The following is a 23,730-nucleotide window of genomic DNA, read 5'->3' as shown; positions in this document are numbered from 1 at the left end:
CTGTTGATTATGAATAAGCTAGAAAAGAATTAAGCTCAAGTGTCTCACAGATGATTGAGACTGCCAGGATTTATAAAAACATAAACGGTAAAATCTGTTTTTGTCTCAAGGTGCACAGAGAGCAGAAATATCAAGTAAGGCAATGCCAGGTATTTCTGACCAGAACCTCCTTTTTAAAACCTGTTCGTATATTTTTGTTGTAATCCTCTCAGCTCAACTTCACGTTCATCCTAATGATATGCTATCACAACCTATGTGTGACCATTGAAGTTCCAATTCTGATTTCAGATACTGTGATATTAGACTTACCTGGTAAGAGAATATTCAGAAAGATGGGTCCATCAGTACACCGGGGGGCGAGGGGGGGAAGGGTGTAGAGAAGAGGTCATTAAACAAACTGAATTGCTGTTTCAAACTTTACTTGACGTTTTCCTGACCTCTCAAAGGAATACATTTTACAAAATGTGGAATTTTTTCTATTGTGCAGAAAACAGGAATTTTCCAGGCTCTTTTAGGGAAAATATGTGCTCTATCACTAAAATTAGCTTCACAAACTCAAAAACCTTCATGGACTGAAGTTTCCTAGTATTTGAAATTCTTATCTCTTTCAAAATGATTGATCACTTTTTCCCTTTGTACAACAAGCCAGCAAGTCCTGGCAAGCCCAGGAGATTTAGAATAAGTGACTCTGAGATTTACTATTAACCAAGCCATAGCATCACTGCATATCCCTTTCACAGCAACAAAATGCCAGTAAAACCAGTCTTGAAACGAAGTATGATCTACTATTCTAGACAAGAGTCACGCCGCTTGAAAAGACCCATAATATTATAGCAGACCCCTACACTTCTCTGTAATCAAGAGTCAAGGCAACAAAAAGGAAGCCATATGTACAACTCAAATTCCACTGAGTCTAATTATTAGAACAAAATCTCATTTTACCCCACTATCCTTTTTAGTCAGTCAGTAAAACCAATATGGCCAGTTCTTCTTCGAGTGATTGTTCACGTCCATTTCACATTAGGTGTACGCGTGCCGCGTGCACGGACGTCAGAAACTTTTCCCCTTAGCGGCTCCCGTCGGGCCGGCAGGGCCCCCTCCTTCCCGCCAGAGCGGCGCCTCGCTCCAGGGTATATATATCCCTGCCAACCCGACCCCTCCAGTTCCTTCTTACCGTCCGTGGCGGCGTTGGAACAACTCTGTCTCTCGTCTGAGAGTGTCCCTTAGCATAGTCATTAGTGTTATTTAGCAAACAGTTATCAGTTATTTAGTAGTAGTGTTGAGCTTAGTAGTTAACAGCTCATTAGGTACTTAAAGTTCCTGCTGTGGTTGCTTGGTCAACCCCGGCACCGGCCCTGGGCGGCGGGGCATGCCGCACGCCCAAGGCTTCAAGGCTTGTGCCACGTGCCGCAAGCCTATGCCATTGAGCGACCCCCACGACTCGTGTCTCCACTGCCTGGGGAAAGCTCACCAGAAAGAGCGCTGCAAGATCTGCAAGGCCTTTAAGCCCAGAACTAAGAAAGAAAGAGACTTTCACCTCAAGCAGCTGCTCATGGAGACGGCGTTGCAGCCCTCCACTTCGGCGGCACCGTCTGCCTCAGTGCGGAGCGCCCCGGCATCGGTGCGGGAACCGGCGCCGGCGGGTCACCCGAAGCCCATGGCACCGACCCAACGGGGGCATGTATGACACCGGTCGTCTTCGCCGGCAAAATCGAAGGGCCAACCCAAGGCCCGAGGACGCTCCCCGCATAAGAGGGCGGCGCCGGTGAAGACCTCGAGTGCGCCTAAGGCTCCGGCGCCGAAAGGCCCGTCGAGCCCCGGGATAGGCGCGTCGAGTGAAGATGAAGGGCTGGAGGAGCTCTTGGAACAGCCCTCCACTCCGGACACATTTGAGGCAGCTAAGGACCTCATTGCATTGTCCGTTGAGGCCCCTCCACGTACTGAGGACGCTCCACCGAAGCTGCCACACAGAGGCAAGCCGGCGATGGTGCGCCCATCACGGTCGCCGTCTCGGCACCGTTCAAGGCACCGGTCCTGGTCGAGCTCCGCCTCGGTGGACTCCCGGTTGCCCTCGGTGCAGAAAGCACCGCAGCAGTTGGGCTTCAACAAGCGGTCGGCACCGACTCAGCAACCAAGCACGATTCGGCACCGCGAGGCGTCGGCGGTACATTACCCGAGACCGACCAGCCGTAGTCGTTCCCGGTCCCGCAATCACCGATACCGATCCAGGTCCAGGTCGGCGAGACGCTGCTCCAGGTCCTGGTCGCGGAGGCGCTACTCCCCAAACCCGGACCGGCACCGTCCTACGGCTCCGCCGTGGCCTTCCAGGTCACCGTCCGTGGTGTCGGAGACTGACTCTGGCCGGTACGGCGGGTATGCCCATAGGGCGCCAGCTAGCAGGGACCACGAACCCTGTGGCCATCCCCAGTGGGGCCAACCGAGCCAATGGCCGTTCTGGACACCCTGGGCCTACCACCAGCAAGGGCCCCCATCTAGGACCTCGAGATCCGGGCCATCAGGGTACCGCTCCCGCTCCCCGTGGTACCGCCCGCCATCTCATAAGGAGGCAACGGTCTCTAGACCGCAGGAGCGGGAGGGAGTGGACTCGGCACCGAGCACGGTACCGTCCCAGTCCCACACCGTGGGTCAGGCCCCAGAGGAGCAACCGGTCGATGCCGGGTTGCAGGAAGATGAGGATGGGCAGAAGGCCCCGACCTCTTCCTCCTCGCCGGACGAGGCAGTAGCGGGCACGACAGTGTCTGGCCCTCCCCCGATTGACCATCGGGCGCACCAAGACCTGCTTCGCCGGGTAGCCCTCAATCTGGGCTTGCAGGCGGAGGAGACTGTAGAACAGGAGGACCCCATGGTCGATATCCTGAGCCCGGAGGGGCCCTCCAGAGTCGCTCTCCTGATTATACGGACAGTCCAGTCCAACTATAAGACGGTGTGGCAAACGCCGGCCTCCAGTGCACCAACTGCAAGAGGTGTGGAGAGGAAATACTTCACCCCATCTAGAGGATTTGACTTCCTCTTTTTGCACCCGTCTCCTTGTTCGCTGGTGGTCTCGGCGGTCAACGAGCGAGAGTGTCATGGCCAGCAAGCCCCTGCGCCCACGGGCAAGGAAGCAAAGCGATTAGACTTGTTCGGGAGGAAAGTCTATTCATCTGGGGGCCTTCAGCTGAGGATCGCTAATCAGCAGGCGATTCTAAATAGACACAATTTTAACTCTTGGGCATCAGTCTCCAAGTTTAAGGACTCCCTACCACCGGACGCACATCCTGAGTTCACGGCCCTGGTGGACGAGGGTATGGCGGTGGCCAAGACCTCATTGCAGGCCTCCCTCGACTCAGCCGACGCAGCGGCTAGAACAATCGCGTCAGGGGTAGTGATGAGGCGTTCGGCATGGTTACAGGCTTCAGGCCTTCCGCCAGAGGTGCAGACCACACTGCAGGACCTCCCGTTTGAAGGTTCGGGCTTGTTCTCCGACCAAACGGACGCCAGGCTACATAGCCTTAAGGACTCGCGAGCAACCCTTAAGTCATTGGGTATGCATACCCCGGTGACACAGCGCAAGCCCTTTAAACCTCAGCCACCACAGAGGCAGTACCACCCTCGCCCTCGGCACGAACCGTACCGCCGTCGTGGCAGGGATAACAGGCGGAGACGTAACAATACGCCTAACCAGGGCCAAGGTCACGGCCAGGGCAAGCCGCAGCCAGGGAACAAACCAGGCTTTTGAAGCTACGTCCGAGGACAGCGTACCACATTCCATGCCGGATCCTCCTCCAAGTTTCAAGGACCGCCTGTCCCATTTCTACCGGGCATGGTTGCGCATAACATCGGACCGCTGGGTCCTGCGCACAGTGAAGGCGGGCTATACCCTCCAGTTTTCCTCGCCCCCTCCCTGCCATCCCCCTTCCCCGTCCCTCTTCAGGGACCCCTCTCACGAGCAACTTCTCATGCAGGAGGTATAGACCCTTCTCGCAGCAGGAGCAGTGGAAGAGGTCCCACCGGACCTACGGGGAAAAGGATTCTACTCCAGATACTTCCTGATTCCCAAGGCAAAAGGGGGCCTCCGTCCTATCTTGGACCTGCGCGACCTAAACAAGTTTCTGATCAGAACGCGCTTCCGTATGGTCTCCCTTGGAACTATTATCCCATCCCTGGATCCGGGGGATTGGTACGCTGCCCTCGATATGAAAGATGCCTACTTTCACATCGCCATCAATCCGGCCCACAGGCGGTTCCTGCGCTTCACTATCAACCAGCGCCATTTCCAATTTACGGTCCTGCCTTTTGGCCTGGCATCAGCACCACGAGTATTCACGAAATGCATGTCCGTGGTAGCAGCCTTCCTTCGGAAGAGAAGGATGCGTGTGTTCCCGTACTTGGACGACTGGCTTCTCGCGGGCAGGTCGGAGGCCGAGGTCCGATCTCACGTGACACTGGCCTTGCAAATGTTCGACAGGCTCGGCCTCCTGGTCAACGTGCCCAAGTCCATGTTAGTTCCCACACAGAGACTGGACTTCATAGGTGCAACCCTGGACTCGGTGACCGCGCGGGCAAGCCTCCCAGAGTCACGGTTCCTGACAATTCAGAGGGCCGTAAGCTCAGTCCAAAAATTCCCCACGACAACGGCAAGGTGTTGCATGCAGCTCCTGGGACACATGGCAGCCTGCACACATGTGGTCAGACATGCCCGCCTAAGGCTCCGGCCTTTGCAGTTGTGGTTTGCCCAAACGTACCGCCCCAACAGAGACCCCTTGGATCTAGTGGTGACGATCCCAGATCGGGTGTTGGGCTCGCTCCGCTGGTGGCTCGATCAACAGCAGGTCTGCGAAGGGATCCCCTTCGCTGCCCCACAGCCCACTCTGACGTTAGTAACAGATGCATCGGACCTGGGTTGGGGGGCGCATCTGGGGGAACTGCGGACCCAAGGGTTGTGGTCCAGAGAAGACAGACTGCTTCACATCAATCTAAAGGAGCTAAGAGCGGTTCGCCTCGCCTGTCAGACCTTCCACGCCACCATAGAAGGTCACAGCGTGGCAGTCCTGACGGACAGCACTACCGCCATGTTCTATATAAACAAGCAGGGCGGGTCCCGGTCCTCTCCCCTCTGTCGCGAGGCACTCCAATTATGGGACTTTTGTATAGCCCATGCGATCCACCTCATCGCAACGTATCTCCCGGGGATCCAAAACGGCTTAGCGGACCGCCTCAGCTGATCCTACCGAATGCACGAATGGGCGTTGAGGCGAGACGTCCTGCATTCAATCTTCCGGAGGTGGGGCTTTCCCCGGGTGAATCTGTTCGCCACCAAGGACAACAGTCAATGCCCTCAGTTCTGCTCATTTCAGAACCTCAGCCCGGGATCATTAGCAGATGCCTTCACGATCCCATGGGGAGGGAGCCTGAGGTATGCCTTCCCTCCGTTCCCGCTCATACACAAGGTCCTCCTCAAGACCCTCAGGGACAGGGCGTCAATTATACTCATCGCCCCGGCCTGGCCACGCCAGCATTGGTTCACGACCCTGCTGGAATTGTCCATAGCCAACCCGATCACCCTCCCCCTCCATCGCGACCTAGTAACACAAGACAAAGGTCGCCTGCTCCACCCGAACCTGTCATCGCTACATCTCACGGCGTGGTATCTCTCTGGCTGAACGATGCGGAACACAGGTGCTCTCACCAGGTTCAACAAATCCTCCTTAGTAGTAGGAAGCCCTCCACAAGAGCGACCTACCTGGCTAAATGGAAAAGGTTCTCCCACTGGTGCGAGCCTCAGCACATACAGCCTTTACAGGCCTCAGTTCCGTCGATCCTGGACTACTTACTACACCTCAAGCATCAAGGGCTTGCGCCCGCCTCGATTAGAGTGCATTTAGCCGCCATTTCGGCTTTCCATCCGGGAGAATTGGGAGTGTCAGTGTTCTCCAACCCCACAGTGGCCCGATTCCTCAAGGGGCTGGAGAGGGTGTTTCCCTACTCGCGCCCGCCTGTCCCTGCGTGGAGTCTGAACCTAGTCCTAACAAAGCTCATGGGACCCCCCTTTGAACCCCTAGCCACTTGCTCCCTCATGCACCTCTCGTGGAAGGTGGCGTTTCTCGTGGCCATCACATCGGCCAGGAGGGTATCGGAATTGAGGGCCCTCACTTCAGAACCCCCTTATACAGTTTTTCATAAGGATAAGGTGCAACTGAGGCCGCACCCCAAATTCCTCCCGAAAGTGGTATCGCAGTTTCACATGGGACAGGACATTTGTCTACCGGTGTTCTTCCCTAAACCCCATACGGACCCTCATCACCGCAGCCTACATACCCTTGATGTTCGAAGGGCATTGGCGTTCTACCTTGAACGGACCAGGTCGTTCCGCAGAACACCTCAGCTGGTCATTGCCATTGCGGAACGTATGAAAGGCTTGCCTATCTCGACACAGCGCTTGTCGGCGTGGATTGTGCATTGTATACGCACATGTTATGAGCTCGCCAATGTTCCGGCCCCAGAGATCCGGGCCCACTCGACTAGGGCCCAAGCGTCCTCAACGGCCTTCTTGGTGCAGGTCCCTATCCAGGAGATCTGTAAAGCGGCCACCTGGTCGTCTGTGCATACGTTCACAGCCCACTACGCGATCCATCATCAGACCAGAGAGGACGCGATGGTCGGACGGTCTGTGCTACAGTCAGTTGTACCTTGACTCCTACCCACCTCCAATGGTAAGCTTGGGAATCACCTAATGTGTAATGGACGTGAACAATCACTCGAAGAAGAAAGAACGGTTACTTACCTTCTGTAACTGTTGTTCTTCGAGATGTGTTGTTCACGTCCATTACACTTCCCACCCTCCTTCCCCTCTGTCGGAGTCTCCGGCAAGAAGGAACTGGAGGGGTCGGGTCGGCAGGGATATATATACCCTGGAGCGGGGCGCCGCTCTGGCGGGAAGGAGGGGGCCCTGCCGGCCCAATGGGAGCCGCTAAGGGAAAAAGTTTCCGACGTCCGTGCACGCGGCGCGCGTACACCTAATGTGTAATGGACGTGAACAACACATCTCGAAGAACAACAGTTACAGAAGGTAAGTAACCGTTCTTTTTCATGGCCAGTGGCCTGGATGCCAGCAAGAAGGGGGGAAGGACACAGAGCACACCGAGAGAGCAGCTCCCTGTTCTCAGTTCCTGTGTTCAATCCCACTTTACTCTGAACAGCCATTACATGCAAAGTCCATCTTAGGCCCTGTAGGCCTGAGGTGCAGCATTCTCAGTTACTCTGAGGATAGCACATGTGCAGTCTGCTCAGCACTACAAGCAGTGAGAGGCTTGAGCATGCTTACTTAGGGCAGAATCTTCTAACATTTTAGCTGCTAAAAGTGAAATAAGTCTACTGAGCATGTGTGAATAGCAATTATTCAAAGGCTTATAACTTGACCAAATTTGGACAGATTCTCAATGGCGCAGCAAAAGGCACATCCCTGACAGGACCGGTACCAGGCACCAGCCCAGCAAGCAGCTGCTTGGGGCAGCCAACGGAGAGGGGCGGCAAGTCCAGCTCTTCGGCGGTAATTCGGCGGCGGGTCCTTCACTCGCTCTCGGAGCGAAGGACCAGCCGCCGAATTGCCGCCGAAGACTGCTTGGGGTGGCAAAAACCCTGGAGCCGGCCCTGATCCCTGATACAAAGGTCACCCTTTCCAAATTTCAAGTCTTTGCTCAAACGATGGGGGGAGGTAAAGCTTTCCAAAGAAGACGCTGCCAACATTTTTTTTAATACTGAAAAACAGCCTGGTTCTCAAAAAATGGCTGACCCACTTTGACTTAAGTTAAAATAAAAAAAAAAAAGGATTTTTTTTTTTTGATGGGTTGACCCTGTTGGGATCTGAATTTCATGTTCCAGGGAAGCTGGTTACTTTCATCCTGTGATTTAGACCATTAAGCCATTCCTTTCATTTGTCAATTTGTCTAAATAAATTGATGGTTTCAAATAAAAGATTTCCAAGTTCCAAATGGACAATTTTTTTATTTCTATAAAAATTGAAACACAGAGACAGCAGTTATTCCTGTACAGAGCTATACTCATTATGTATATTAAAATGCATCTTCTAGTAGCATTTAATAGAAATAATTGACAGTGTGTGGTTATTTAGTTAATAGGGAGGTGGCTTCATGATTTTTTTTTATCTATCCATAGTACAGGTAGCTCTGCAGAGTTCATACTTTTCACTGCTGCCTCTGCTTGTCTGGGTTGTTAAGAAGGCTGATAATTTATATCTTCCCTTATCATGTGTATGAAAAACAGGAAATATTCCAATTCCTGTTTTCTGACAGGATTGCTTGGTGTTCCTCCCCTGTCACAGGTATGAGATGCATGGTGGCTATTAGTTTTGCTCTCTCCATTTTGATCTTTGATCCTAGTTTTCTCCTGTTCTCTTTTTCTCTCACCATTTCATTGTCAGGCTGAAGAAATGCTGTGAGTAATTAAACATTTTATTCCAGTAAACACTCTTATGACTTTGTTTAGGAATTGAATCTTTAGATTGAGCATGGTGCTTTAGTTGTAGTTAATGAAAATCTACCCTCATGCCACTATTGTTTGAAAATATGTTTTTGCTTATGTTGATAGGATAATAAGTTTTGTAAAATGAAACGAAGAAAAGTAACTTTGTTAAACTTGCTCAGTTGTCACATTTCATTACTGCATGCATTTCATCTACAAATATACAAGAGCTATTGACTTTTATGTGAGCTGACATAAGTAATGAGATAAAGCAAATTTTTATATTCATCAAGGCATTAAAATGTAACAGGCAAATTATTTGGGTTGCTACAGTTAGCTAAATCAGCTGTCATGACACTTCCTTCATGCACAATGGATTCTTAAAAATAAAGCATTAATTCAGTGCCTCTGCCACAGTATCTGATGGCTTATCAGCTGGAGGAATAGTTGGTTATTGTATACATACTAATACAGCCAGAATTATATGCTATTTGTAATTGAATGTTTTGGAATAAAAGTAAAATGAAAAAAGTCGTGTGCACAATTTGTAGTATAATAACTCATGCAAAACAAGTCTAATCACCACCACTCATTACATAGTTCTGTAAACGCTTTACAAAAACACTTTGTCCTTTTCTCATAGCTTTGCCGCTTCATTACCTTCTCCATGTATAATACATTTTCCGTTACCGCTGCTCTGTTGAGGGATTTTTTCTTGATATATCCATATGTATGTTCCTATTCATTCTGTCTCTCAACAGACATAATACTAAAATACACTTGTGTATATCTTCTCCAAACTACTTTTTTATGCATTTTAGCCCCATCAAAATTGTATCTCCTTTTATATAACAGAATTCATTATTTTCTGCGTATTTTGAAATTTATCGAGAGATATTTGATTTTTATCGAGAACTTGAAAGCTTAAAATTTTTAAATGATTTTGTTATAATTAAATATTTTTAATGTAACAATGAAATTATTCAAATTCTTTTTTTTCCATGCTAAAACTTATTTCAAATAAACATGCTTTTTACAATCTAGTGATAAATATGAAGTTAAACATAAAAAGTAACTCACTTGAAATGCAGCACAAAGCAGTCTGTCATTTTTACTTTTCTTTAGTAAACTTTTCCCCAAAGATAACACATGCCATTATATTTGCAACTAAATATATTTCCTTCTGGTCAGAATACATATTCTTCTTCTCTTAAAACATGAAAATGTGTACGTATATATATAAAATAGTAGCCAGCTAAAAAGGGAAGCTACACTGTATTATGATGTGCAATCAAGGCTTGCTTTAACTGTTTTTTTGTTCTGTATTTTCTGACACATCCGGCTTAATTAGGACCATAGGAATTGCCTTACCAGATAAGACAGACCAGAGGTCTTTCTAGTCAGTTATTCTGTCTCAATCAGAGACTAGTACACAAATTAGGGAAATGCAACCTAGATGGAGCTACTATAAGGTGGGTGCATAACTGGTTGGAAAACCATTCCCAGAGAATAGTTATCAGTGGTTCACAGTCATGCTGGAAGGGCATAACGAGTGGGAGCTCGCAGGGATCAGTTCTGGTCAATATTTTCATCAATGATTTAGATAATGGTATAGAGAGTACACTTATAAAATTTGCAGACGATACTAAGGTGGGAGGGGTTGCAAGTGCTTTAGAGGATAGAATTATAATTCAAAATGATCTGGACAAACTGGAGAAATGTCTGAAGTAAATAGGATGAAATTCAATAATGACAAATGCAAGTATCAGGGGGTAGCCGTGTTAGTCTGTATCCACAAAAACATTGAGTCTGGTGGCACCTTAAAGAGTAACAGATTTATTTGTGCGTAAGCTTTTGTGGGTTAAAAAACCCACCACTTCAGATGCATGGAGTGAAAATTACAGATACAGGCATAAATATATATTGGTACATGAAGAGAAGTGAGTTACCTTACAAGTGGAGAACCAATGTTGAAGGCCAATTTAGTCAGGGTGGGTGTTGTCCACTCCCAATACTTGATGAGGAAGTGTCAGTTAAAATGTTTACATATAAAACGACGGGGTCTAAATTAGCTGTTACCACTGGATAGTTCTCTGAAAACATCCACTCAATTTGCAGTGGCAGTCAAAAAAGCGAACAGAATGCTGGGAATAATTAAGAAGGGGTTAGAAAATAGGACGGAAAATATCATGTTGCCTCTCTATAAATCCATGGTACACCCACATCTTGAATACTGTGTGCAGATGTGGTCGCCCCATCTCAAAAAAGATATATTGGAATTGGAAAAGGTTCAGAAAAGGGCCAAAAAAAAATGATTAGGGGTATGGCACAGCTTCCGTATGAGGAGAGATTAATAAGACTGGGACTCTTCAGCTTGGAAAAGGCTAAGGAGAGATTTGATTGAGGTCTATAAAATCATGACTGCTGTAGAGAAAGTAGATAAGGAAATGTTGTTTACTACTTCTCATAACACCAAATGAAATTAATAGACAGCAGGTTTAAAACAAGTAAAAGGAAGCATTTCTTCACACAATGCACAGTCAACCTGTGGAACTCGTTGCCGGAGGATGTTGTGAAGGCCAAGACCATAACAGGGTTCAAAAAAGAACTAGATAAATTCATGAAGGATAGGTCCATCAGTGGCTATTAGCCAGGATGGCAGGAATGGTGTCCCTAGCCTCTGATTGCAGAAGGTGGGAATGAGCGACAAGGGAAGGATCTGTTCATTCCCTCTGGAGCACCTGGCACTGGCCACTGTCGGAAGACTGGATACGGGGCTAGATGGACCTTTGGTCTGACCCAGTAGGGCCATTCTTATGTTCTTATTCTTATGTCAATACCAAGAGAGGGAAAATTGCTTTTGTAGTGAGCCAGCCACTCCCAGTCCCTATTCAAGCCCAAATTGATGGTGTTAAGTTTGCAAATGAATTGTAGCTCAGCAGTTTTGCTTTGAAGTCTGATTCTGAATTTTTTTTGGTGAAGAATGGCTACTTTTAAATCTGTTATTGAGTGTCCAGGGAGATTGAAGTGTTCTCCTACTGGCTTTTGTATGTTACCATTCCTGATGTCTGATTTATGTCCATTTATTCTTTTACGTAGAGACTGTCCGGTTTGGCCAATGTACATGGCAGAGGGGCATTGCTGGCACATGATGGTATATATCAGATTAGTAGATGTGCAGGTGAATGAGCCCCTGATGGCGTGGTTGGGTCCTATGATGGTGTCGCTAGAGCAGATTTGGGGACAGAGAAGGCAACAGGGTTTGTTACAGGGATTGGTTCCTAGGTTAGTGTTTCTGTGGTGTGGTGTGTAGTTGCTTGTGAGTATTTGCTTCAGGTTGGGGGGGGGTGTCTGTAAGCAAGGACTGGCCTGCCTCCCAAGGCCAGTGAGAGTGGAGGGATCGTTTTCCAGGATAGGTTGTAGATTGTTGATGATGTGTTGGAGAGGTTTTAGCTGGGAGCTGTACATGATGGCCAGTGGTGTTCTGTTATTTTCCTTGTTGGGTTTGTCCGGTAGTAGGTGACTTCTGGGTACCCGTCTCAATCTGTTTCCTCACTTCCCCAGGTGGGTATTGTAGTCTTAAGAACGCTTGATAGAGATCTTGTACGTGTTTGTCTCTGTCTGAGGGATTGGAGCAAATGCGGTTGTATCTTAGGGCTTGGCTGTAGAGAGTGGATTGTGTGATGTGTCCTGGATAGAAGCTGGAGGCATGTAGGTAAGTATAGCGGTCAGTAGGTTTCCGATACAGGGTGGTGTTTATGTGACCATCACTTATTTGCACTGTAGTGTCCAGGAAGTGGATCTCTTGTGTGGACTGGTCCAGGCTGAGGTTGATGGTGGGGTGGACAAATGCAAAGTATTCCACTTCGGAAGGAACAATTAGTTGCACACATACAAAATGGGAAACGACTGCCTAGGAAGGAGTACTGCGGAAGGGGATCTGGGGTTCATAGTGGACGATAAGCTAAATATGAGTCAGCAGGGTAACACTGTTGCCAAAAAAGCGAACATAATTCTGGGATGTATTAGCAGCAGTGTTGTAAGTAAGACACAGGAAGTAATTCTAACGCTCTACTCCGTGCTGATTAGGCCTCAGCTGGAGTATTGTGTCCAGTTGGGGCGCCACGTTTCAGGAAAGATGTGGACAAATTGGAGAAAGTCCAGAGAAGAGCAACAAAAATGATTAAAGGTCTAGAAAAAATGACCTATGAGGGAAGATAGAAAAAAATGGGTTTGTTTAGTCTGGAAAAGAGAAGACTGAGAGGGGACATAAGAGTTTTCAAGTACATAAAAGGTTGTTACAAAAAGGATGGAGGAAAATTATTGTTCTTAACCTCTGAGAATAGGACAAGAGGCAATGGGCTTAAATTGCAGCAAAGGCGGTTTAGGTTGGACATTAGTAGAAAAACTTCCTAACTGTCAGGGTGGTTAAGCGCTAGAATAAATTGCCTAAAGAGGTTGTGGAATCTCCATCCTTGGAGATTTTTAACAGCAGGTTAGACAAACACTTGTCAGGGATGGTCCATATAATAATTAGTCCTGCCATGAGTGCAGAGGACAGGATTAGATGACCTCTCGAGGTCCCTTCCAGCCCTATGATTCAGAAAAGGTTGCGAAAGTCCTCTTCGGTGAACAGTTAGGGAAAACCTGTCTATAGGGAAGATCATCTAACGTCAGGCAGTTAATGCTGTCCTGAAGTGTCTGAATGTTTCTCCTAAATTTTTCATCTTACCTAACTATGGATGTTCTGATTTGAGACATTTATATCAATCAATTATATTGACCTGGTGCAAGTATGGCTGAGGCAAATGGTTACTTCCTTTATAATCCCTTATGAGAATGAGCCTAGGAGAATGTGCTTACCAAAGCTGTATGCAGTGGGGTCCTTGTTTGGCAGGTTGGAAGAAAAGGGGTTGTTATTGGTACCAGCAGGGGAGGAAGGGGAAAAGCTTACCCAGAAGCAGGTAGGAACAGGAAGCGGCTGACCCAGGTGATTATTGTGGGGCAGGGAAGGTCCACTGTCCTTCCAGCTGACTGGAAGTTGGGGCATTTATACCCGGATTAGTCCCAGAGAAGCTATCTTTTACCTGGATCAGGCTGGCAGCACCCACAGCGCCGACCCATGAAATCTGAAAAAAAACCCTGGGTTCCTTCATGACCCACAGTGGGTATTATACTACTTGCCCCATTTTCCTCAGGGACTGGAGGGAAAAAAAATTTCCCCCACTGCAGATTGGCCAAGGGGTGAGTTTTTCACTTTCCCCACTGCGGGTTTGGGGTGGGGGAAGGGGGTTTAGAGTGTAGTGTCATTATGGAAGGGACTTGGTAATTGGATAAAATAGATTGGAAAATGATTTAAAGGAAAACATCCCTAAGGGAGATGAGGAAGTGGAGTTTTGGGGGTCCTAAGTCTGGTACAAGGGGGAGCCAGCCCCCCTCTTTTTCTAGCCCCCTTAACTCTCTTACGAGAGTCCCAGCAATGCAGTAACTGGACTTGGTTGAGGATTATGTGGAAATGATTAAGGAAGCAATGATGACCTGCACTGTACAATAGATATTTTAAGTGAATAAAGTTGCCACCCAATTAAACCACATCCAGTGCCTCCTGTCGTTCTTCAGTATGGCTGAACAATGAGGATATTACTGTGGGAAAGAGATGGGTTTAGCTCTGAATATGGCAAGGTTATTTGTAGTTCCTATTTTTTTTCTGACAGTTGGTTGCCCCTAGTGCTCTAAGTCATGCAACATTACAAAATTACAGATAACTAACAGATAGACAGAAACATTAATTTAGTAAAATAAGCAGTGGACCAAATTCCGTCCTTACCCCTGCCTTCATGTATTACTGTCAATTAAGATAAAAATCAATACATCAAATTGAGCATTGCATATGCAAATTAGGGATGCATTTATGTGCTCATAATGCAAAAATAATGTACTACATGTCTACACTTCTATAATGGTCTCTTGGTTCTACAGGATGAATAGTGTGAAAATTTCCAATTTAGAATATGTTGTATTAATGTTTTGGCAGTATGTCTGTGGAAAAATATTTGTTAAACTACGGCTGCATTTTGAAAAGCCTTTTATTTCTTCCTGTTTATGAGTTCATTATGGAAAAGTAAGTTGTCTCAAAGTATTAAGATGGGAAACCATTTATACATGTTCTATGAAACTGTTGAACAGTTAAAAAAATTTTTTTTTCACTTCTGCTTGGCAATTTTTACGAGCGTGTTCGGTGTAGCTTTTGAATAATACTCATTTTGTGTTTGTGTTTTTGGGGTTTTTTTTTTTTTTTTAAATATCTGGCTTGATGTTGAATATAATTTCATGTCACTAAGAGGAGCTACATTTTTGCCATACTGGTAAAGTTACATTGTGTGTCAGGATAATTGTTAACCGTATCTTCAGTGACACATTTAAGTGAAATAGATTTCAGAAGAAATGCCAATTGGTGGTCATCTTCACCCCTCTTCCTTAGGTATCTGGGTTGATTAAAAACAGAAATTAAGACTTGTTTCTGATTTCTGTTATGCATTTGTTTATTGTTGTCTCTTGTCAAGACTGCTACTGTTCTTGCACATGGTGCGGTAAAGACGTGTGTGTGTGTGTGTGTGTGTGTGTGTGTGTGTGTGGAGAGGCTGCTAAGCACTGCTGCATATGTAACGAAGAGAATTAATCGATCACAAAGCAGTACTTGTGTGCTTCCTGAAAATGTATTACCACTGAGATGAAATAATTTTATTTTACTTTTTAAAGATAATTTAAACATTAGTTACTAGAAATTGAGTTACTCGGTGTAGAGAAAGATACTTGGCATATTCATATTTGTAAGTGATGTTTTCTGCTAACTAGATTGAGCTTTCACATGAGAATTGAATAACTATGAAATAAATGGATGTAATAATGCTGCTGTGATTATGCTTTTTCTTGACTGACTTTTGTCCGGTACATGTTAATGTTAATTTGTATTAAATTTTTAGGGATGCCTCATTTGGGAACTGCACATACAATCTCACAATCCTGGATTGCTTGCAGGGAATAAAAAAGGTAATAGCACATCTCCTTACTGTAAAATACAATGATTCTTTAAAAAAAAAAAATTACCTAGAAATCTGGTGGGTTTTTGTTTTGTTTTGTTTTAATTTCCTGGAAAGAGTCATACCCTGCCACAAAACTTGAAAGCATGAGGACTTCCTTTAAATGCAGAGAGTAGGAGAAAGTATTAAACTACTGATTTACTAGTTGGCTGCCACCTGAGTTTTACAGACTTCTGAAGATCAGATGATGTGTAGGAACTTGTATGTACACCAAACCTCTTCTGTGTGGAAAAGTTTCTGTAACAATTTGCAAAAAGAAGAACAGGAGGGCTTGTGGCACCTTAGAGACTAACAAATTTATTAGAGCATAAGCTTTGTTGGCTCAAATTAAAAATAGTTACAAAGGAATAACTGAGGTCAGTATCCTTACTTATTGAGAAAGTAGACTAAGATTTAATTAAAATTATTTAATCTAACTGGTATTTCAAAAATACTATCTTTAACACAGTATTTGTGAATGATGGTGAGAAAATTTAACAATGCTTAATCCAGTTTTATTACAAGTATTACCTTTATGACCTGTACTAAATAAAATTCTTGGAACAGTGACTTTTATGATTTGATATAGCTTCCCAGCCTTTCCAAAACTGTTGAAAAAGGAAAATGGTAATGCAATTTTAATAACTTGCTTAGTTTTTGTTGTACCATTATGCAGCAATTTGACTTGAGTATTTCTTCATTTTCAATTGACGGTTTTCAAACTGGATTTTCACTTTATAATTTTTGTGTCAAACTTCTCGAGGAAATTAGTTTTTAAAAAAAGTCAAATGTATAGGTAAGTGTTCTTTTCTATTAGGGATTCAGTGTACAGTGATGATGCATGGGACTGAAGAAATAAGTATTTTCTAGAAAACACATGACAGGATTGTCAGCACCAAAAATTAAAAAAACGTGAGTCAGGCCCCCTGAAATCAGGAGATTGTCCTAAAAGTGAGATTATTACAAATATATATATTTGGGGGGGTTATTTACCTTCTGATTTTGGACTGGTAGGATACTCTTGGGTCTTGAGGACTCCCCAGATAGCAAACCAGAATATATAGTCAGCTTCTTTGAATATTAACCTGATCCTGAATAAGTAATGTACGATGTAGTATGTTATCATTTTATTATATCTTTGCCTTAGTAAAAAGTTTAAAAAAAAAAAAAAAAAACCTGTACCATACTTATATGTATAAGGGGGTAGAATTAAAGTGGCAGGTGGTACCTTAATGTTACTTAAAGTTCTGAGTTTTCTGATTTGCTCAAATGTGCAAGCTTCAATGTTCTTAGTATAAACTTTTGGATTTTTAAAAATTTTAAACTCGGGCAATTTTATTTTGTTGATTCTTAAATATGCTACAAAATACAAAGGCCTGACAATAGACTATTATGATCAATCTCCTATGTAAGAAACTATCAAAAACATTTTTTATTATTATTATTTTTTTTTAGGCCTTTCAGCATGGATTTTTTGATTTTAAGACATTTGACGTGGATGAATATGAACACTATGAGGTTTGTATATCTTAATTTTTTGCTCAAAGTATGTTAGACTTGCATGTGCAGTGGCACATGCTATGAATTAGAATGCGTGCATAAATAGAAATCAGTTGTAGTGTTGGACTTGGGATTTTATTTTTGTATTCTGACCAATGTAAATGAGTAGTACAAGTTAAAACTGTGGTACACCTCTACCTCGATATAATGCTGTCCTCGGGAGCCAAAAAATCTTATCGCGTTATAGGTGAAACCGTGTTATATCGAACTTGCTTTGATCCACCAGAGTGTGCTGCTCCCGCCCCCTCCCCCCCGAGCACTGCTTTACCGTGTTATATCCGAATTCATGTTATATCGGGGTGGAGTGTATATGTACCAGTGGTGTATTCAATACTAAATTGAATACATACCAAAATCTCTTCTGGAGATTGCTTATTAAAAAGGCCACCTTACTTAAATTTATCCAGTGCTTTGATGTACTACTGTATGTATTTCTAGAAAACGCTATATTTTAAGAAATCATTCATGTAGCGAGCACAGAGGCATTGGTGTCCTTTTTTAAGTGTGGTGCTGCAGTTGAGCAGGCTTAAATAAAATAAGTCTAAAGATTTGTAGAAGTGCTTAACTTAAACAGGTCTCTGTGACTCCATTAAAAGCTGTTTAATTTATTTGAGATAAGATGACAGAGACATTATCTAAAACTACATTAGAAGCAAGAGGATGACCAAGGACAAAGTAGGCCCATTACTCAATGTGGGGGGAGGGGAGAACAATAACAGAAAATGTGGAAATGGCAGAGGTGCTTAATGACTTCTTTGTTTCACTTTTCACCAAGAAGGTTGGTCATGATTGGACGTCTAAAGTAGTGAATGCCAGTGAAAATGAAGTAGGATCAGAGGCTAAAATAGGGAAAGAACAAACTAAAAATTACTTCGATAAGTTAGACGTCTTCAAGTCACCACGGCCTGATGAAATGCATCTTAGAATACTCAAGGAGCTGACTGAGGAGATATCTGAGCCATTAGTGATTATCTTTGAAAAGTCAAATCTATAAAAAGGGAAATAAGGACAACTCGGGGAATTACAGACCAGTCAGCTTAACTTCTGTACCCGGAAAGATAATGCAGCAAATAATAAAGCAATCAGTTTGAAAATATCTGGAAGATAATGAGGTGATAAGTAACAGTCAGCATGGATTTGTCAAGAACAAATCATGTCAAACCAACCTGATAGCTTTCTTTGACAGGGTAACAAGCCTTGTGGATGGGGGTAAGTGGTAGATGTGGTATATCTTGACTTTAGTAAAGCTTAGGATACTGTCTCGATGACCTTCTCATAAACTAGGGAAATGCAACCTAGATGGAACTATTATAAGGTGGGTGCATAACTGGTTGGAAAACCATTCCCAGAGAGTAGTTATCGGTGGTTCACAGTTGTGCTGGAAGGGCATGAGTGGGGATCAGTTCTGTTCAATATCTTCATCAATTATTTAGATAATGGCATAGATAGTACACTTATAAAGTTTATGGACAATAACAAGCTGGGAGGTGTTGCAAATGCTTTGGAGGATAAGATTATAATTCAAAATGATCTGGACAAACTGGAGAAATGATCTGAAGTATCTGATCTGAAGATGAAATTCAATAAGGACAAATGCCAAGTACTCCATTTTGGAAGGAACAATCAGATACAAAATGGGAAATGACTGTGTAGGAAGGAGTACTGTGTTGTAAGCAAGACAAAGAAGTAATTCTTCCGCTCTACTCCGTGCTGATTAGGCTTCAGTTTGAGTATTGTCCAGTTCGGGGCACCACATTTCAGGAAAGATGTGGACAAATTGAGGAAAGACCAGAGAAGAGCAACAAAAATGATTAAAGGTCTAAAAACATGACCTATGAAGGAAGATTGAAAAAAATGGCTTTGATTATTCTGTAAAAGGGAAGACTGAGAGGGGACATAAGAGTTTTCATGTACATAAAAGGTTGTTACAAGGAGGAGGGAGGAAAATTGTTCTTCTTAATCTCTGAGTTAGGACAAGAAGCAATGGGCTTAAATTGCAGCAAGGGAGGTTTAGGTTGGACATTAAGAAAAACTTCCTAACTGTCAAGGTGGTTAAGCACTGGAATAAATTGCCTAAAGAGGTTGTGGAATCTCCATCCTTGGAGATTTTTAACAGCAGGTTAGACAAACACCTGTCAGGGATGGTCCAGATAATACTTAGCCCTGCCATGAGTGCAGGGGACTGGACTAGATGACCTCTTGAAGTCCCTTCCAGTCCTGTGATTCTATGATATGAGTTAAGATCCCTCTGAAGTACAAGAGACAGTAGGAAATGGGCAAGAAGAATGTCCATGGAAAAGTTAGTTGAGTTTTTAGTTTGCAGGGAGTAAAATGACAGACAAACCTTGAACTCAGTATTGAACATTCAGCATTCACCAAATTGAGTTCTCCCATCCCTCCTACCATCTAGCTGTTCCCACAATTTAAAAAATTTTTGAAAGAGGTTTTTCTAAGTACAGTAGTGTGCTGTTGTGTATAGACTGATACACAATTTTGTTCTCCACGACAGCAGCCTTTGTTGCATTGCTCAGCATTTTTTGTTATAGTTACTATATTTTATGTTGAGCAAGTAATCTTTATTCTGTTTACTCTTTGTATACTATAGTAAAAGGCTTGTTCTAAAAACAAAAGATAGTTGATTGAAAAAAGAAGGTTCTTGGGAATATGTACATGCCCGGTCAAGTTTCTCTAGCACGGTGTGTACATAATAGTATAAACTAGTAATCTGTCTACAAAGTGTTCCATTCTTTGTTAATGTTTACATTTGAGATTATTCACTTTTGAAGAATGTGGAAATTGTTATTTAAAGGAACACTGCTGCCTTGGATTAATTTTGACCTACTTAAAGAAATGAGAATCTGGGACCCTCTTCAATTTTCTCTTCTTGCATTCTTTCAGGTTTGCCCATTTAAAAAGTGCCTGTGTTCTCCTTTCTCCAGTTCTCCTCAACTCTCTCATAACCAAATGCCACTTACCTTTATACTTGCACTTCTCCAGTTTAAACACTGAGCATGCACACCAACTAACCTGCTGTGTGTATTTATTCAGTCCAGATACTTCCAGTATGTGAAGCTAAAAATGTAAACAGGTATTTTTTTGGCACGGTCACAAATGTAATGACTTGTAGTGTAGATGTGGGAGTTGTTTTAAGAATAATTTTAAACGGACAGATATGCAAGAATAATGGATGTAGAAACCAGTTCTCCTTCATTGTCCTACACAGGTCCAGGCTTATAGATTGTTCCCTTTTCATTGAATTAGACAGAAAATACTGAATTTATAATGGTATTTTAGGTTCTTATCAGCTATCTCCAGTTATCTGTCAGCTGTATATTTGTTCAGGTAGGTTAAAAATTGAGGTGTAGATGATGTCCCTTTTTAAGTACAAAGAATTCAGTATTCATGAATACAGCTGACAACATTGAGTTATCAAATGAAAAACGTTCTTATATAAAATTCTGCTCAATCTACTGAGGTTACAGACATTGGTATAAATTTGTTTGTTTCTGCTGTTTGCCAGGTAAGAAGTCAGGCCATCAGTCCTTATGCTCCTATTTACTTCAGCATGAGTTTTACTTGTGGGAGGACCATGGAGTCAATTGTAATGGGGTAGCCAGGCAAATAGTTTACAAATTACCTACAGTGATGGACATAATCAGAACTTTTTACTTGGCGAGATTTTATGTGGGGTGGTGAGCTAGTCTACTGAATATATCATCTACTCATAAATGATATAAAAATCTTCATACAACATGCAAACAGAGTGTCATTGCAAAAAATGTCACGTGTAGAGCAACTATATTGTCAAACTGGGAATGAACCCATCTGTAATTTTTTTAAGAAGCATTAGAGATTAGGGAAGCCTTGGGTTATGTGTCTGAGAGATGTTTTCAGATTTGGCCAGCTGAGGGAGCAATGGAAGAATTCCAGGTTTACAGATTAGTTGTGAAGCCTGAGTTTAAAAATAAACAAAATACTTTTGTTTCTCGTGTTAGAGGAACATGCAATCTTGTAGTTTCTTTTAAAGAAAACCCTCTTTCAGCGTTTAATATCCTCTTATTGATTTATAGTTGGGTTTGTTTACTGACTCATCAGAGCCATGCCAGTACATGGATTACAACTTTCACAAGGAAAAAAGGAAATTATTATTTTGAGAGCTAATTTGTCTTAATTTGTTAACAATGGCAAAAAGGAATTAATAGTAAATGATGTGGCAGATTTCCATAGCCTTTGATAATGCAGAAATGTCTTAGGTCAGGTGTAGAAAGGTTTGCCTATTTGAAGATCTCTCCAGAGTAGGCTTTTCTAAGATTACCTTTACTATCGTGTAAATTTCTGGCAAATAGCTTCATATATGGCTGGTTTCTCCCATTTTCTGAGCCAAATAGTTACGTCTGAAATGCTTTGCTCATATGATTTCTATAGAGAGGATACAGTTATTTAAAAAAAAAGTATTATCCAGGGATAGATTTTTAACAGTTGTGCATTAATTTTAAAATATTTTTCCTTTCTTCTCTCCTAAAATGCTCAATAGCGGGTAGAAAATGGTGACTTCAACTGGATTGTTCCAGGAAAATTTTTAGCATTTAGTGGACCTCATCCAAAAACCAAAATTGAAAATGGTATGTTCTTCTTGTCAATCATATGTCAAAACATTGTGGTTTTTTTGTTTTGTTTTTTTTGTTTTTTGTTTTGTTTTTGTTTTTTTTATAACCCTTCTGTTCCTTAATATGATTAGTCTTTATTTCCAATCTCTGGCGTATTTGTGAAGAGAGTAGATAAGGGTTAGAGTATGTTTAAAAAAAAACCAAAGTTACATTGATTCCAGTAAGTGGATTGATAGGTTGATGTTTTTTGTGTGTTTATTTTTGTTTTGTTTTGTTTTTTGTCAGTTTGGTTAGAATTTGGTATAGAATTTTCACATCATAGGACTTAATTTCATTCAATGACAATCAGAAGAGATCTGTGGAATTCACTCAGTAAGTGACTCAGAAATTTGAGGTGGTTTCCTACTTTTCTTCCTGAAACTGACAACTGATCTCACTTCTATGCAGAATTAAAGGTGAACTACAAAGGGGGAAATGAAGAAAAAAGGGTGCAAGACCAGATTCTTTATATTGTATAAAAAAGCCCTGAAGGGTTTAAAAATGCTTGTTTTTACATTAGAAATTCAGGTGTTGCCTATTGAAGATTCTGTAGATGATGGAGAAACTAGTAGGTTTTATAACATTAGAGAGAGCAAGGAGGTGAAACCTGATTGAGAGGGGAAGGGATTTTTATTCATACTACTTAAAGGGGAAGAGTCAACTAGAAATCTAGTTAGTTTTTAAAAAATTGGTTACAGGTAGTTTTTTTGCTACACCTACCCTTCAGTTTCCCTGCCAAATCTATGTGGTTTTTCAAGTCACACTTTCTAATTTTAATGGTCTCTTTCCAGCTGCTGTATTTAATAAAAACACGCATACAAATTAAAATGGAAACTGATTAGCTATACAGGGAAACGGAAACCGCAAAGTACTGTCAATGTATTGAGTACATGAACTGAGAAAAAACATTTTTTTTTAACTTTTCAGTTACAATCATTACCTGCAGTGGGTACTTTCACAGATGTGATTTATAAGTTGCTCCTTTAAAATACTGGAGTGGAGGGATGAGGGGTGGTTCAACTGGCAGCCACTGGGAAGGATCCAACCCTCAGGATGATGGTGCCTCGCCCCCAAAAGCATCCAGCCCTGCACCATTTTTCTCTACAAAATTGGCATCCTCAGCACAGCATGACCTCATATGTATGGTGCATGCAAGATCATGCTGCATGGACACCGTTTTGTAGAGCAAAATGGCATCCTCTGCACAACATGACCTTCCATGTACTGAACGTGCAAGGTCACGCCTCATGGAAGACACTATTTTGTTCATGTACGTTGCCTGCGGAGGTGCTACACAGCTACGAATGCAGCCCACAGTACTGAAAAGGTTGGACCATCGTATGAAGTCTGAATACTTCAGAGGGTGTGAGCAGCCACATTGCAAAGCCATCCCAAAGTTACTGTGTCCTTGCTGGTGCTGCAGCCACCTGTGTGTCACCAGGACTTATGGGAGCATATCTCATGATTCTTTGTGTTGGAGTAAGCTGAGCCGTTCTTTAACGCTTTCCCAGTGAATTATAGAACTTGTCTGTCTTCTGGGCATACAGAGGCATTGTGGCAAGGCAATGAAGGACTGTAATTGCTTGAGTGATTTAACCTGCATTCTCATTGCAAAGTCGGTGAGCTCTTCGAGTGATTGCACATATCTATTCTACTGTAGGTATGTATGTACCTCATGCGCAGTTGTCGGGGAACTTTATCCCTCAGCAATATCCACTGGGGTGGCACAAGTGCTCTCCACCATCGCACACCACTGCATGCAGGTATAAGAATATGGAGTTGCAGCCAACCACCCTTCAGTTCCTTCTTACCACTGTGATGGTTGTTAGAGCACTTCTGGTCTTGCTGTCGCAACCTTTTCCCTCACTTTTGGTATATAATTGTTTTGTTCTCTTAGCAGTAGTTAGTGCTAGTGATAGGCTTCAGTTTTAGGTCCTTTTTGGGCCAAATTTGAATCTCAGTAC

General features: G+C 43.3%; 1 protein-coding gene across 7 annotated transcripts in view; it reads left to right on the top strand.

Moving 5' to 3' along the window:
- CDC14A (cell division cycle 14A) overlaps nucleotides 1-23,730 on the top strand; it is a 137,638-nt gene that overhangs the window by 66,724 nt on the left and 47,184 nt on the right. For 6 of the 7 annotated variants that reach the window (XM_005300895.5, XM_065554284.1, XM_024107337.3 and 3 more), the window contains 3 exons: nucleotides 15,465-15,531; nucleotides 17,016-17,078; nucleotides 21,655-21,742. In XM_005300895.5, the coding sequence (XP_005300952.2) occupies nucleotides 15,465-15,531; nucleotides 17,016-17,078; nucleotides 21,655-21,742 (218 nt within the window). Of the gene's footprint in view, nucleotides 1-15,464; nucleotides 15,532-17,015; nucleotides 17,079-19,929; nucleotides 20,019-21,654; nucleotides 21,743-23,730 lie in introns of those variants that run through there. The other variant, XM_024107340.3, reaches the window with a different exon arrangement.

Source organism: Chrysemys picta, chromosome 8, assembly GCF_011386835.1.
Source record: "Chrysemys picta bellii isolate R12L10 chromosome 8, ASM1138683v2, whole genome shotgun sequence".
Taxonomy (NCBI): domain Eukaryota; kingdom Metazoa; phylum Chordata; order Testudines; family Emydidae; genus Chrysemys; species Chrysemys picta.
Note: the sequence above shows the minus strand (reverse complement) of the source record. Positions and strands in the feature narration are given on the sequence as shown.